The sequence below is a fragment of the Choloepus didactylus genome, chromosome 4, assembly GCF_015220235.1.
Source record: "Choloepus didactylus isolate mChoDid1 chromosome 4, mChoDid1.pri, whole genome shotgun sequence".
Lineage (NCBI taxonomy): Eukaryota > Metazoa > Chordata > Mammalia > Pilosa > Megalonychidae > Choloepus > Choloepus didactylus.
The window spans coordinates 136,631,924-136,647,888 of record NC_051310.1 but is presented as its reverse complement, the minus strand read 5'-3'; the positions used below and the strand labels follow the sequence as shown (position 1 = coordinate 136,647,888).

Below are 15,965 nucleotides of genomic sequence, written 5' to 3'. Positions count from 1 at the left end.
TTTTTTTTTTTTTTTTTTGCTGTTCTCAGCCCCACCTGTTCTCTGCAGGACTGATTCTTCTGGCTCCTTGTTTGGCCACTCCTGGTTTATCTGTGCTTGGAGATTTTATTCAGCACTCTGAATTTAATTCTGCAATTAGGGCCAGGTTGAGCCCCCCCCCCCCTTTCTCCCAGCACAGGTTGTTTCTGTTTCCTTCGGGGAACCAGCTCCAAGACAGTCTGCCGTGCCTGGAGGGCGCTAGCCCTACTACCAGGAAACTTACAGTATTTTGCTGGGATCTCAGAGGTTCCACCGATTACACATTGGTGTACTATGCTTGACGATCCACAGAAGTCCCTGAAACTTGGCTGTTCCAGACAGTTCCTGGCTATTTACCGCCCTAGAGGGATAACTAGATTCCACATCTCACCACTGTGCTGTCTTGCCCCATCCCCTCTCTCTGCCTGGTTTTGATATCTGGGTAAATAGAACTTCATATAGTGAGTTAGGAGTTTGTGAAAGATTGATGTTCATTCTTCTTTGAGGATTTGGTAGAATTCACCAGTGAAGCTGTCTGGTCCTGGGCTTTTCTTTAAGGGAAGTTTTCTGACAACTACTTCAACCTCTTTACTTGTTACCTGTCTGTTTAGATTTTCTTTTTTTCTTTTTGAGTCTGTTTTGGGAGTTTCTGACTTTCTAGGAATTTGTTCGTTTCTTTTAGGTTATCAAATTTGTTGGCATAAAATGAATCATAGCATTCCCTTATCCTTTTTATTTCTGTAAGGTTGGTAGTATTGTCCCATCTTTTATTCTCGATGTTAGTAAGTTGACTTGTCTCTTTTTTTCTTAGTCAAGCTAAAGGTTTGTCGATTTTTGTTCTTATTCATAGAACCATGTTTTGGTTTCATTGACTTTTGCCTATTTTTCTACTATCTGTTTCATTTATTTCTACTTTAATCTTTATTGCTTCCTTCTTTCTGCTTGCTTTTATTTTTCTGGTTTCTGGAGGTGGAAGTTTGATTAGGTGGAAGGTCTTAGTGTGCTGTGAATCCATTTTCATTTATCTCAAAGTATTTTTTAATTTCATATGTAATACCGTCTTTAACCTGGTTGGTATTTACGAGTATGTTATTTAATTTTCACATTTTTAGTTTTCTCAAATTTTCTTTTGTTTTTTGTTTCTAATTTAATTCTTTTTTGATTAGAAACCACTTGTCTGATTTCAGCTCTTTTAAGCCTAATGAGACTTGTTTTGTGAGATAACTTATGGTTTATCTTGGAGAAAGTTCCTTGAGCACTTGAGAAGAATGTATATTCTGCTGTTTGTTGTGTGGAGTGTTCTATGTATATGTATCTGTTGGGTCTAGTTATTTTATACAATTGTTTAAGTCTTTTGTTTCCTTGTTTATAGTCTGCCTAGTTGTTCTGTCCATTACTGAAAGTGGGGTATTAAAATTTCCCAGTACTGTTGTTGAATTGTCTTTTTTTACCTTCAGTTGTGACAATTTTTGCTTCTTTTATTTTGAGGCTCTGTTGTTAGGTGGGTATATATTTATAATTGTTTTATCTTCATACATTGACTCTAATCATTATAAATTGTCTCAGGTAATTTTTTGTCTTATATAGTACAGCCACTCCAGCTCTCTTTTAATTAGTGTTTACATGGTATATATTTTTCCATTCATTTACTTACAACCTTCTCGTGGCTTGTAGCTTTGGTTGTGTACCCTAGAAAAACATGTATGTAAACTTAATCCTTTCCTGTAGGTGTAAACCCTTGTAAATAGGGACCTTTTTGATGAAGTTACTTCAATTAAGGTGTGGCCCAACTGAATCAGAATGGGTCTTAATCTTATTATCAAGGCCTTATAGGGAAGGCCACAGTAAGAGAATGCCATAGGATAGCAGCCAGAGGCTAGAATTTAGCAGAACCTGAAAGAAGGGAGAAGCCTGGAGAGGCTGTCATGTGTATTGCCATGTGACAAAAAAAGCCAAGGGCCGGGGATTGCTGACAACCCCAGAACTCCACAGTCCTGTGGGGGAAAGCATTGCCTTGATGAAGCCTGAATTACGACTTGATTTTGGACTTCTCCTAGCCTCAAAACTGCAAACCAATCAATTCCTGTTGTTTAAGGCAACCTATTGCTTGGTATTTGTTTTAGCAAACAGGTTTTGGTACCAGAGTGAGGTGCTACTATTGCAAATATCTAAAATGTAGAAATAGCACTGGAATTGGGTAATGGATAGAGGCTGGAAAAGTTGGGAAGTACTTGATGGGAAAAGCCTAGAGTGCTTTGAAGAGACTGTTGGTAGAAATATGGATGCTAAGGGTACTTCCAGTGACGCCTTAGAAGAAAATGATGAATGTGTTATTGGAAACTGGAAAAAGGTGATTCTTGTTTTAAAGTAGCAGATAACTTGGTGAAATTGAGTTCTGATGTCAGATGGAAGGCAGAACTGGAAAGCAGATGGAAGGCAGAACTTGGTTATTTAGCTGAAGAGATTTCCAAGCTACGTGTGGGAGGTAAAGCGTTGCTTCTCCTTGCAGCTTCCAGTAAAACGTGTGAGGGATAGGGATAAGCTGAGAACTGAGCTCTTGAGCACAAAGAAACCAGAAATTGATTGTTTTGAAAATTTGGAGCCTATCCAGATAGTGTGCTCTAAGACTAGATAGTGTGCACCCATTCTTTGGGTTCTTTCACTTTCTTGGCAGTGAAGCACCAGTTTTTAATTGTGATAAAGTTCAGTTTATTTACTTTTTTTATTTACTTATGTTTTTGATGTCATGTCTAAGAAATCATTGCCAGGCCCTCAGTAAGGAAGATTTATTCCTTGGCCTTTCTAGCTTCTTAAGGTTAAAAAAAAATGGATTGTAGTTTTAAACCTTTCTTTCTAATTTAAGCATCTAAAGATATAAATTTCCCTCTAAGCACTGCTTGCTACATCCCACTTTTTTTTTTTTTTTTAATTCAAGAAGTTGTAAGTTTATGGAAAAATCATGCAGAAAATACAGAGGTCCCACATACTTAGCACTCGTCTTCACCCCCTAGTGTTCCCTATTATTAACACTTTGGATTTGTGTGGTACTTTTGTTTCAATTGATGGAACAGTATTGTAGTCATACTGTTAACTGTAGGCCATAGTTTACATTAGGGTTCACTGTGTTATACCATTTCACAAATTTTGATGTGTTGTATTAAGTTCAGTTCAAAGTATTTCTCAGTTTCCCTTGTGATTTTTTTTTTTTTTTTGACTCATGATTTACTTATGAGTATATTTTTAACTTCTAAATATTTGGTACTTTTCTAGATATTGTTATTGATTTGTAATTTAATTCTTTGTGGTGAAAGGATATACTTTATAAGATTTTAGTGTACTAAAATAGATAATTTTGGCTCATATTATCTATCTGAGCATATGTGCATTCCATGTGTGCTTGAAAAATATGTGTTTTCTTCACATGTTGACTGAGGATCAGTTTTGAAAGTTCATAAGGGCTTAACAGCTCCAGCCCCTTTGGACTTATTATGTTTGCCTTGTGTAATCTTCCTCTTCTCAGTCACATTTGTCAAATTCTCTTTTCTTTATTTCCATTGAGTACCTGTTGGTATTTTTTAGTCTTTAGTTGAAAGGACCTTTCTTCTAAGTTTTCAAGAACCCTCTTCCCTCCCTTCATCCAGAGTTATTATACCTTAACAAGCATTTTGTATACATGGTATGACAAAGTATATATATTTACCTGCTAAACTTATTCCTTCTCATATGCAGAGATCCTTTTCACCTTTTAATTTCCATTCTTGTAGTTGATTTTGCCCTCCAAATATTTAAATTTTAATGTGCTGAAACTTAGGACTGGACAACTTTATATGTCATTAGTCCATTAGTCTTTTATGGCCTACATCATGCCAGTATATTATTTTGTAAAATTTTGTAATTTCCATTTTATGATTCCATTTTATAAAAGGTTTGCACCTGTCTTTTTGAAAAGGCTCTTAAAATTTAGAATCTATTAAATAACTTTCTTAAAATTCCCATGTATTTGCTGTATGGAAATTTTCCTTTTCGGAGATGGGGCTGAGAACATGGAAAGCTTCTCAGGAATCGAATCAAATCCAGACACAACATACTGCCAGAACAAAGAGGAAATATTCAAAAGTGGATGATAGCCAGCCTTCAGGAGGAGAAAAACCACGGAGTTTTGTGATGAAGAACAAAGGAATTAAACCAAAGTTTGTGACTTTAAATAGGGTTGTTAAGTAAATAATAGGTGCCTTGAATGATAAATACTTGTAGAAATTAACACTGACTCTTTAGGAGAAAAGGTAATACTTATTTTACCTGGGAATGGCAACTTGAAACTGAGCACCGGATAGTAATTTGAAAAGATATTTGGGGACTCTTGGTGAATTCTTTCCATTTGGGACTTTTATTAAAGTAGACATTATATAGATATAAGTCTCTATCACTTTTTTCTCTGACCATTGTATGTAAAAACACAACTTCTGGGACATACTTGGTCAGTGTATATCCTTGCCGGGAATTTCTGCACTTATCAGAGTTTTGAGTGCTTAGTTGGAGTTAGTATTGTCTGTGAATGTACTCATTATTTTGAATAACTTTATCATCCATTACACCTTATAGCCTTTTCTAATGTGCCTTTTTTTTTTTTTTTTTTTCATTTTGAGCCTCAAGATGGTAAGGTAAATGATTTTTGTTTTTTTTAAAGATGAAAAAACACAATTAAGTGACTATAACTTATCTATGACTGAAGTAGGATTAGAATTCACAGCTCCTAATTCTTAGTTTAATAATCTTTGTATTCGATTTCATATTCTAATTTAGAGTACATCCTCATCTACTTCTTTGGCTTTGGACAATTTAGCCATTAATTTTCTCACTAATAAAACAAGAGGGTTCAAGTAGATAGCCTCTAATATTCCTTCTGATGTGAATTCCATTTTTAAAGGATTGTTATGTATTGTAATATTTGAAGCTCACAAAATGATTCAACCACTCATGTTACACTACTAATGACCCTTAATTAGAGTTTACACACATGGAATTAATTCGTTCATTGAATTAGAGTTTCTCCCATTATGTTATATGCTACAGAAAGGCCAAAATCTTTCACATTTTTTACTATTGTATCCTCACATGCTTACCTAGCCCAGTGCCTGGAATATGGTAAGTACTCAATAGAAATATTTGTTTAGTGAATGAATGATTAAATGAATGATAATGACCTCATGGGTGCAGGCAGCATAGTATTGTGGAAAGAGGTTGTAGATCATAAGATACAATTTCATAGGTTGTTGGGAAGGTTACTTGGGGTAATATTTATAAAATACAAAACGTAGTGCCTTCCACTTAAAATGCTAGTTTCGTATTTCCCCTAGAGACCTGAGTTTTTGGTGAAGAAACTTATAATAAGCTGGGCATATATTTTTTCAAATTCTTAATATTTTTACCTCCTCAGTAATATGCTTATTCTAGGTTTAATTTTAATAACACTTGTTATTTTTCTCTTGTAGTTTTACATGTGGCACTCATAAAAGATGAGGCTGAGAACACGGAAAGCTTCTCAGCAATCGAATCAAATCCAAACACAACGTACTGCCAGAGCAAAGAGGAAATATTCAGAGGTAGATGATAGCCTTCCTTCAGGAGGAGAAAAACCACAGAAGAATGAAACTGGCTTGTTGTCTTCAATTAAAAAATTCATTAAAGGAAGCACACCCAAGGTAATGGTTTTACCTTGTACTTTATCATTAAAAGTGAAATTTAGGTTGTTTTCTAGGCATGTAAAGATGAGAAATCTGATACTGCTAGAGCCCACTCTAAGAAGATTTCTATATTGTGGTGTTAGCTTATTTAAAAGTATTGCAAGCAGAATATTTAATGGCGGATCAAGAAAAACATTTTTTATTCCATTTACCTGACTGCTTGTGTGTTTTCAGAATACTATTATGAAAAGCAGAAGAAATTTTTTCTTATTCTTTTACTTGACTTATTTCTTGTATTTTCATTTTCTTTTCAGTTCAAAGAAAAGTATGTTACTTTTTAATATTATTCACTGGCAAATTAGGGAGAAGATTTATTTTATCGGAGTTCTAAAGTTTGTACAATGAAAATGTATTGCTTCATTAAAAAGAAAATGAACTTATTAAAAAAGAACAGACACTGACCAGGAGGAGTTAGATCCCCTAGATTCCTACTGTGGCCCAGCTTGGGTGACCAGAAGAAAGTCAGTTTATCCCTCTGAGTCTCAGTAACACAGTAAAATGGGACTATTAACACCTGCTTTGTCAGTCTTGGAGTTGTTTTCAGATTAGGTTGCGGAAAGGAGTTTGAGAAACTTGGATGTATTCTGTAAATGTATAGTGTTATCATTTATGGCAGGTAGATTTTGTTATGACTATTTATTACTCTTCTTTCTTGGGACAGTTAAATATATATGATAAATATTTCATTATAATGTAAGCTTATTGTTTTGATAAATGGAAAACCAAATCACTATGCTGACTTATTCATAGTGGTAGATTTTGTTGTTATAAAATTAACAGTGCCTAACCACGGTAAACACTGGCCAAGATTTAGAAATATTGATTCCGTAGGGTTTCGTTTTGGTTGTGGTGGTTTTATGTTCTTTATAAGCAGAGTTTCTTTTGTTAATTTTTAAATAACTAGAATTTTAAAAAAGTTTCTTTGGCTTAATTTATATAAACCTAGATTTATTTGGTATGCTGTAACGAAGATCAAATTCCTTCCAAAAACATGAATTCCATTTGTAAGGCTTACCGTTTGTCAGTTCATTCTACTGAACAGCTTTAATTGTTATATAAAGTTCTTCCTAATTTTGAAGAAAAATATATTTATCCTTAACTTTCTGATGTGTTCTTTCTTTGCTTTCTTTCATTTGAAAAGGGATACTCTGTTTCATTAATAGATGCAAATACAAACCCTCATTCACTTTTTAGGTCAAATATTTCTAGTTTGTCATTGTATGGCATTATGTAATACACATCACCACCCTTGTCACTTTTTTTCTGCTGTTCTTGAAAGATAACAACCAGAAGGGAGTACAGGTTTTCCTTCTGTTGTCTTACTTCTGTTCAAACTTACCTCCTTTCATTTGGAATTCTTTTATTAATGTGGTTTTAGATGATTTTATATTATTTTATGGTTTTTCTTTTTCCCTGTAGTAGTTAGATCAGTCCTGGTTGGTAAAGAAATTTTTGCTCATGGTAACTGAAACACTCAGGACTTTTCCATAGAAACTTTTGTCAAGCTTTTTGTTTTTTTTTTAAAAAACAAAATCGAGAATTTTTCATTTAATGCCTATTTTTAATGCATTTTTTAATTGTGAATTTAACACATATACATAATATTAATAACTGTCAAAGTACTATTTAACAAGTAGTTAGAGAACAAATTTTAAACAGTGTCATGGGTCACAGAACCACAACTTCAGCTATTTCCAGTATTGTAAAATACAACATACAGACAGACAGATGTGCAGCTCAACAAGCAGTTAATATAGGTAATTTCAAAAATTGTTACAGGCTACAGTTCCACAGTTTCAATTCTTTCCTTGTTATTCAATATAGAGTATATACAGAAAGGTAAAGACTTTCAAAGCACAATTCAATTAGTAATTATACAGCAAATTTCAAAGGATGTTATAGGGTACAGTTCCACCATGTCAATTACTTCCTTCCAGCTATTTCAAGACCCCAACATCTAAAAGATATATATAGGTTTGTATAAAGTTTCAGTATCCATAAACCTTTGTTAACGCTTATCTTGTTTGTTACTATCCCTTTCTCACACTTAATCTCTTTCTCCATCTTCAGGGGTGTCTAGGCAGTGAGCACCCTAACTTGTTCATATTGAAAGGGGGTGTCAACAGTATGGAGAAGGGAGCTGCAGCATTTGATTGTTCTTAAAGAGGCTGTTGCCTGTGGGTTTCAGGATTTGTCTGGCATAGGAACACTATGGTGGATTTAAGATAAAAGTTAGTGAGTGAGTCTTTTTACTAGAATCTCAGGTAGGGACCTAGGTATTTGGAGACTACTTTTGGTAAGGGCATGGTATCCTGTGACCATTTGGGATGGCTAGCTGGAGCTTGCATAAGAGGAACCTCCAGGATAGCCTCTTTCTATTTGGTATCTCTCAGCCACTGTGACCTCAGCAAGTTAATCTTTCTTTTTTCCCCCTTTTGGTCAAGTAGGCATTTTCAAATCTCTTAATGCCAGGGCCAGGCTCATTCCTGGGAGTCATGTCCCACATCTCCATCTCATTCCCCTGGGAGTCATGTCTCCTGTGAGGGGGAGGTTAATGAATTTATTTGCAGAGTTGGGCTTCGAGAGAGAAAGGCCACATCTGAGCAACAAAAGAGGCTCCCTGAAGGTGCCTCTTAGGCATAATTATAGTTGAGCTCAGCCTCCCATTTACAACCCTAAGTTTCACAAGAGCATGCCTCAACTGAAGGCTTGATTTATTAAGTAATGGGTTCCTAATTTCACTTAATATACATTCTATCGCAAGATAAATGGTTTCTTTCATTATCTTCACTAAGTACAGTCATCATCTCTCTCAATTTAAACAATTATCATAACATAATACATCCTAGAGCTCTTAATCAGCTGCTAATTATTCATCCCTAATATTGGTGTAGTGTTAGTAGACTATTGCTATTAAATGTAGTCTTTGATATGTAGTGGGTAGTTTTCCCATATACCTCTCTGTTGTTAACCTTCTACACCAGTGTCATATTTTGTAAGTAAATCATACTAACACTTATTTAGGTTTGTAGTGCTAATCTATGGGTTACATGCCTTTGAACAACCATTTGTAAACATGTTTACCTTCAGTGCATCACTGATAATTATAATCCCATTAGCGAACCATAGTCACACCTGACCATTCCCATATTATTAAGTTCATCCTCATTATCATATCTATACATATTAGATTATCATTTCCCCTTCACTAACTTCTATCTCTAGATCCCTATATTCTACATTATAAGACACTGATTTTACATTTTCCACAGAGTTTGCATTAGTGGTAACAGACAATATCTCTCCTTTTGTGTCTGGTTTATTTCACTCAGCCTTATGTCTTCATTGTTCATCCATGTTGTCATGTGTTTCACAACCTCGTTCCTTCTTAGCACTGTAGTACTCCATTGTATGTACATACCACATTTTGTTTATCTGCTCATCTGTTGAAGGACATTTGGATTGTTTCCATCTCTTAGCATTTGTGAACAATGCTGCTGTGAACGTCAGTGTGCAAATATCTGTTTGTGTCACTGCTTTCAGATCTTCTGGGTATATACTGAAAAGTGAAATTGCTAGATTGTAGGGCAACTTGATATCTGGTTTTCTGAGGAACTTCCAACCTGTCTTCCAGAGTAGCTATACCATTATACAGTCCCACAGCAGTGTATAAGAGTTCCAATTTGTCCACATCCTCTCCAGCGTTTGTAGTTTCCTGTTTGTTTAACAGCAGCCATTCTTACTGTTTGAGATGATATCTCTTTGTGGTCTTGATTTGCATCTCCCTAATAGCTAGTGAAGATGAACATTTTTTCATGTGTTTTTTTAGCCATTTGTATTTCATCTTCAGAGAAATGTCTTTTCATATCTTTTGCCCATTTTATAATTGGGCTGTTTGTACTCTTGTTGATTTGTAGGATCTCTTTATATATGCAAGATATCAGTTTCTTGTCAGAGACATGTTTTCCAGATATTTTTTCCCAGTACGTTGGCTGCATCTTCACCTTTTTGACAAATTCCTTTGAGGTATAGAAGCTTTTAAGTTTGAGGAGTTCCCATTTATCTATTTTTTCTTACATTGCTTGTGCTTTGGGTGTAAGGTCTAAGAAGTGGCCTCCTAATACTAGGTCTTGAAGATGCTTCCCTACATTATCTTCTAGGAGTTTTATGGTACTGTCTTATATTCAGGTCTTTGATCTACTGTGAGTTAATTTTTTGTAGGTTGTGAGGTGGGGGTCCTCTTTCATTCTTTTGGATATGGATATCCAGTTCTCCCAGCCCCATTTGTTGAAGAGACTGTTCTGTCCCAATTGAGTAGAGTTGAGGGCCTTATCAAAAATCGGTCAACCATAGATCTGGGGGTCTATTCCGAATTTTCAGTTGGATTCCATTGATCAATATGTCTATCTTTCTGCCAATACCATGCAGTTTTGAATACTATGTTTTTTTAGTAAGCTTCAGTCAGGAAGTGCAAGTCCCCCTACTTCGTTTTTCTTTTTTAGAATGTTTTTAGCAATTTGAGACCCCTTTCTCTTGCAAATAAATTTGATAACTAGCTTTTCTAAGTCTGCAAAGTAGGTTGTAGGAATTTGATTGGTATTGTGTGGAATCTAGATCAGATTGGGGAGGATTGACGTCTTAACGAAGTTTAGCCTTCCTATCCATGAACAAGGAATATCTTTCCATCTCTTTAGATCCCCTTTTATTTCCATTAGTAAAGTTATGTAATTTTCTGTGTAGAGTTCGTTTACGTCTTTGGTTAAGTGTATTCCTAGGTACTTGATTCTTTCAGTTGCTATTGTGAATGGAATCTTTTTCTTGAGTGTCTCTTCAGTTAGGTCATTTCTAGTGTATAGGAACATTACTGACTTAAGTGCATTGATATTGTATCCCACCACTTTGCTGAATTTATTAGCTCAAGTAGTTGTGTCATTGATTTCTCAGTTTTCCAAATACAACATCATACCATCTACAAATAATGTCAATTTTATGTCTTCCTTTCCAATTTGGATGCCTTTTATTTCTTTGTCTTGCCGGACTGATCTAACTAGAACTTCTAGCACAGTGTTGAATAATAGTGGTGACAATGGGCATCCTTGTTTTGTTCCTGATCTGAGAGAGGGAAGGCTTTCAGTCTCTCACCATTGAGTACTATGCTGGCTGTGGGTTTTTCATATATGCCCTTTATCATATTGAGGAAGTTTCCTTCAATTCCTACCTTTTGAAGTGTTTTTATAAAAAAAATGATGCTGAATTTTGTTGAATGCTTTTTCAGCATCTATTGAGATGATCATTTGATTTTTTCCTTTTAGATTTGTTAATGTGTTGTTACATTGATTGATTTTCTTATGTTGAACCACCCTTGCATGCCTGGGATGAACCTCATGTGGTCATGGTATATGATTTTTTTAATGTGTCTTTGGATTGGATTTGCATGTATTTTGTTGAGAATTTTTGCATCTATATTCATTAGGGAGATTGGCCTGTAGTTTTCCTTTCTTGTAGCATCTTTATCTGGGTTTGGTATTAGAGTGATGTTGGCTTCATAAAATGAGTTAGATAATATTCCATTTTCTCCAATTTTTTAAGAGTTTGAGTAGGAATGGTGTCAATTCTTTTTCGAAAATTTGGTAGAATTCCCCTGTGAAGCCATCTGGCCCTGGGCTTTTATTTGTAGGAAGCTTTTTCATGACTGATTGGATCTCTTTACTTGTGATTGGTTTGTTGAGGTCTTCTGTTTCTTCTCTGGTCAGTCTAGGTTGTTCATGTGTTTCCAGGAAATTATCCGTTTCCTCTAAATTGTCTAGTTTGTTGGCTTACAGTTGTTCATTGTATCCTCTTATTATTTTTTTAATTTATTTGGCATCCGCAGTAGTGTCACCTTTCTCATTCATTATTTTGTTTATATGGGTCTTCTCTCTTTTTTTATTTTGTCAGTCTGGCTAGGGGCTTGTCAATAAAACCAACTTTTGGTTTTATTATTTTATTTTGTTCTCCATATCATTTATTTCTGCTTTAATCCTCATTTCTTCTACTTGCTTTAAGATTAGTTTGCTGATCATTTTCAAGCTTCTTCAGTTGTTCCCTTTGATTTTAGCTCTTTCTTCCTTTTTAATGTATACATTTAGAGTTAGGAATTTCTCTCAGCACTGCCTTTGCTGCATCCCATAAGTTTTGGTATGTTGTGTTCTTGTTTTTATTTGTCTCTAGATTTTTAGCAATTTCTCTAATAATTTCTTCTTTGATCCACTGATTCTTTAGAAGTCTGTTGTTTAACCTCCAGATACTTGTGGATGTTCTAGATCTTTCATGGCTATTGACTTCTAGTTGCATTCCATTTTGGTTAGATAATGTGTTTTGAATAATTTCAATCATTTAAAATTTATTGTGGCTTGTTTTATGCCCCAGCATATGTTCTATCCTGGAGAAAGTTCCATGAGCACTAGAGATGAACCTACATCGTGGTAATTTAGGTTGCAGTGCTCTACATATGTTTGTGAAGTATGATTCATTTATCACATTGTTTAGGTTCTCAGTTTGCTTGTTGGTCCTCTGTCTGGTTGATCTATCTATAGGAGAGAGTGTTGTCTTGAAGTCTCCCACAATTATTCTGAAACATCTATTGCTTCCTTCAGTTTTGCCAATGTTTGTCTCATGTACTTTGTTGCACCTTGATTGGGTGCATAAACACTTATGATTGTTATTTCTTCTTGAATTGTTCCATTTGTTAGTATATTGTGTCCTTCTTTGTGTCTTATGATATCCTTGCATTTAAAGTCTTTTTTATTTGAGATTAGTATTGTTACCTGTGCTTTCTTTTGGCTGTAGCTTTCAAGGAATATTTTTTCCATCCCTTCATTTTTATTTTCTTTGTGTCGCTGGGTCTAAGATGAGTGTCTTGTAAACAGCATATTGATGGTTCATATTTTTTAATTCATTCTGCCAATCTGTGTCATTTAATTGAGGAGTTTAATGCATTCACATTCAATGTTATTACTGTGAAAGTAGTTTTTGAATCAGCCATCTTATCCTTTGATTTTTATATGTGAGATCTAGGCCCCCCTCCCTTTATTTCCTTTAAGTTACCTTTACTCATACTCTTCAGTTATGTGACCTTCTCCAGGCCTCTCTCCTGTCTTTTTCTCAGCTGGTAGAATTCCCTTTAGTATTTCTTGTAGGGCAGGTCTCTTGTTAACGAATAATCTCAGCGTTTGTTTGTATCTGAAAATTTTAAGCTCTCAATTTTGAAGGGGAGCTTTACTCGATAGAGTATTCTTGGCTGGCAATTTTTCTCTTTCAGAATGATAAATATGTCATACTACTGCCTTCTTACCTCCATGGTGCCTGCTGAGTGGTCAGTAGTTAGTCTTATGTTGTTTCCCTTGTATGTAGTGAATCTCCTCTCCCTTGCTGCTTTTCGAACTTTGGCCTTCTCTTTTGCATTTGAAAATCTTATCAGAATATGTCTCGGAGTGGATTTATTTGGATTTATTCTATTTGGAGGTCCTTGGGCATCTTTGATTTGCATATTTATGTCATTTGGAAGGGTTGGGAAGTTTTCCTCAACAGTGTCTTCAAGTACTCCTCATAGCCCTTTACTCTTCTCTTCACCTTCTGAAACACCAATGATTCTCGTATTGCCCTTCAAGTTTTGCGTTATTTCCCTGAGATCCATTTCAGATTTTTCCATTTTTTTCACCATTTGTTCTTTTGTGCTTTCACAGTCTGTCAGTCTGTCCTTGAGGTTGCTGATTCATTCCTCTGCCTCTTCAAATCTGCTGTTGTGTGTCTCAGGAATATTTTTAATTTGATCAACAGTATCTTTTATTTCCCTAAGATTTGGTATTTTTTAATTTTCTCTTATAGATTCTTTTTTATGCTATTCTAGGGTCTTCTTCATGTCCCTTATATCCTGAGCCATAACATTAATGTTTGTGTGTCTTCTTTGATTAATTGCTCCAAATTCTGTGTCTCCTCTGGGTTTTTAATTTGGTCATTTGGGTTATCCTTGTCTTTCTTGTTTCTTCATATGCTATATAATTTTCTGTTGTTTTTGGCCTCTTGGTATTGGCTTATCTTGATAGGGTTCTTTTAGGAAACGCAGGATTAGTTGTATGTTTATAATTTTGTAGAGCTACAGCTTGGTGGAGTGCATTTTCCATGTACTACCAGCAGATGGCATTCTTGAGCCACCTCTTACCCTTCAAGCCATTTCTTCTTCAACTTCATATGTGCACTGAGAGTGGGTCCAAACCATGTGGAAGTCCAGTCAGTGCACCACTTTTCCATGTGTATTGGGGACTGCTGGCCCTGTGGTTGCGGGGTGTACCCTGCGCAGTCTAGCAGGGAGTTCAACTGCTCCAGGACACAGTGGTCCTGGCCGTTCCTGGGGCTGCAGGTGTTGTACTCTGGGGCTGCAGGGCTGTGTGCCTCACCCTCCACCTCAAATGCCCCCACAGTCCCTGTCTGCCATGCACCCACGGTTCCCTGGGATTAGGGGAGGGTTCCTGGCACTTCCACATCGCTCTTACCTCTAGGCTGTGCACAGTGTGGTCTTCTGTGGAGGAACAGTGTATCCTGTCACAAGCCTGCCAAATCCCGAATTCCCTCAAGGAAGCTCTCGGCTGCAGAACTGTGAAGGGCTCTCTGCCCATGCAAAGATGGCTGCACAGCGAGTGGAAAGCTGCGCCCCTTCCATGCTTGTGTGCCTGCTCCAACCACCTGTCCCTGAAATGGGGGCTGTTGGCTGAGGGTCTGTGAAGGGTTATCACCTGAGCCAAGTGCTGAGGTGGGTGCCCAGGACGTGGAAGGCTGCTCCCCACCCCCCCGGGCTCATCAGCAGGCTTCAACTGCCTGTTCCCTGGTGGCGTTCCGCGCCAAACTTTCACCGGTGTTATGCAGTCTCATGGTTTCTCCAGGTACATACTCACTGTGGGTGTAGAAGTCCCTGCCCAGCCAGTAGAACCCTGGAACTGCTATTCTCGTGCACTTTCTGTCCTTTACCTAATGTTTTTTCCTGGAGGAGAGTCTGTTCTGTCTCTCCTAATCCACCATTTTCCCGGACGGTTCCACTAAGTTTTTCCATTAAGCCTATTTACTCAAAACATGTTAAGCAGGATAAAGCCATTAAAAACTTGTTTGTAAACTGACTTATCCATTAATATTTTTGGTAAAGTTTTTTCCCACAGTTACAAATCCTCTTAATCGGGCTGCTGTTAAGCCCAGATTTTTTTTTTTTTAAATCCTATTCCATAATATTATGAGAATTATTATTTGAGTGCCTTACTGAAAGGTGTACACTATGTCTTTTCCAAATCTACTAACCCTGTGTCTGAAGTAAATAAAAAGATTAGTTATAGCAACAATACTAACAAAATACAGTTACTACTAAAGGTTACTGCAATTATTATGTGCCAGGCAGTGTTCTCAGTTCATTAAATGTAATAACTCACTTAAGTCTCACAAACCATATGAGATAGGTTCTGTCATTTCTTACTACCAGGTGAGGAAACTTAGAGATAGGGAAGTTAAAGATCGTGTGCAAGTCTACTTAGTTGTAAGTGGCAACACTGGAATTCAAACCCAGACAGCCTGGTTTCCGAGCCTACAGTTTTAACTACTATGTACTATTACTATTGGACTCTCCAGTAAGTGAAAATGCTGTGATTTAAACCCAAGTATAATTGACTCTGAACCTTGTGCTGTTTCTCCTATACCATTGTGTCTCTAAGTAGCTAGATGTTGTCTTTGTAGCATCATCTCTCTTGTCTAAGGATAGTAAATATCTAGTTTGAAAGCTGTTTTTCTTAATGAAAGTAAGAGTTGTTGGGTCTTCCTACATTACTGACTTTCTCATTTACTTACATTCTTTTGTCAGCTCAAAGCTTGAGGCTTCTTTTTTCTTGCTTTCTTTCTTTTGTTTCTTCTTAGGAAGTTCTTCCTTACTAGTATTTTTTGTATATATCATTATCTTATTTTTAGTTTTTTCTGACTGGATGTTGGTCCACTTCTCATATTCCACAAATCCTTTTCAGACTTGTTAGGCACTTTGCCACTTTGGTTTCTTTGGTATCCTTTCCTTTGCTTTTTTTTTTTTTTTTTTTTTGATTTTTACTGTTATGCGGCTAGAATTTAGTATTTTAGACACGCCTCCTTGCTTTCTCTCTTGAACTCGAGTCATTTTTAAGATATCTGACAGGGCTC

The 15,965-nt window shown here is 36.2% G+C and overlaps 1 protein-coding gene across 3 annotated transcripts in view; it reads left to right on the top strand.

Moving 5' to 3' along the window:
- Positions 1-15,965, top strand: part of CTDSPL2 (CTD small phosphatase like 2) — a 125,801-nt gene that overhangs the window by 35,639 nt on the left and 74,197 nt on the right. For 2 of the 3 annotated variants that reach the window (XM_037834101.1, XM_037834102.1), the window contains exon 2: positions 5,511-5,720. In XM_037834101.1, coding sequence (XP_037690029.1) covers positions 5,535-5,720 — 186 coding nt within the window. In that variant the 5' untranslated portion in view covers positions 5,511-5,534. Of the gene's footprint in view, positions 1-5,510; positions 5,721-15,965 lie in introns of those variants that run through there. The other variant, XM_037834103.1, reaches the window with a different exon arrangement.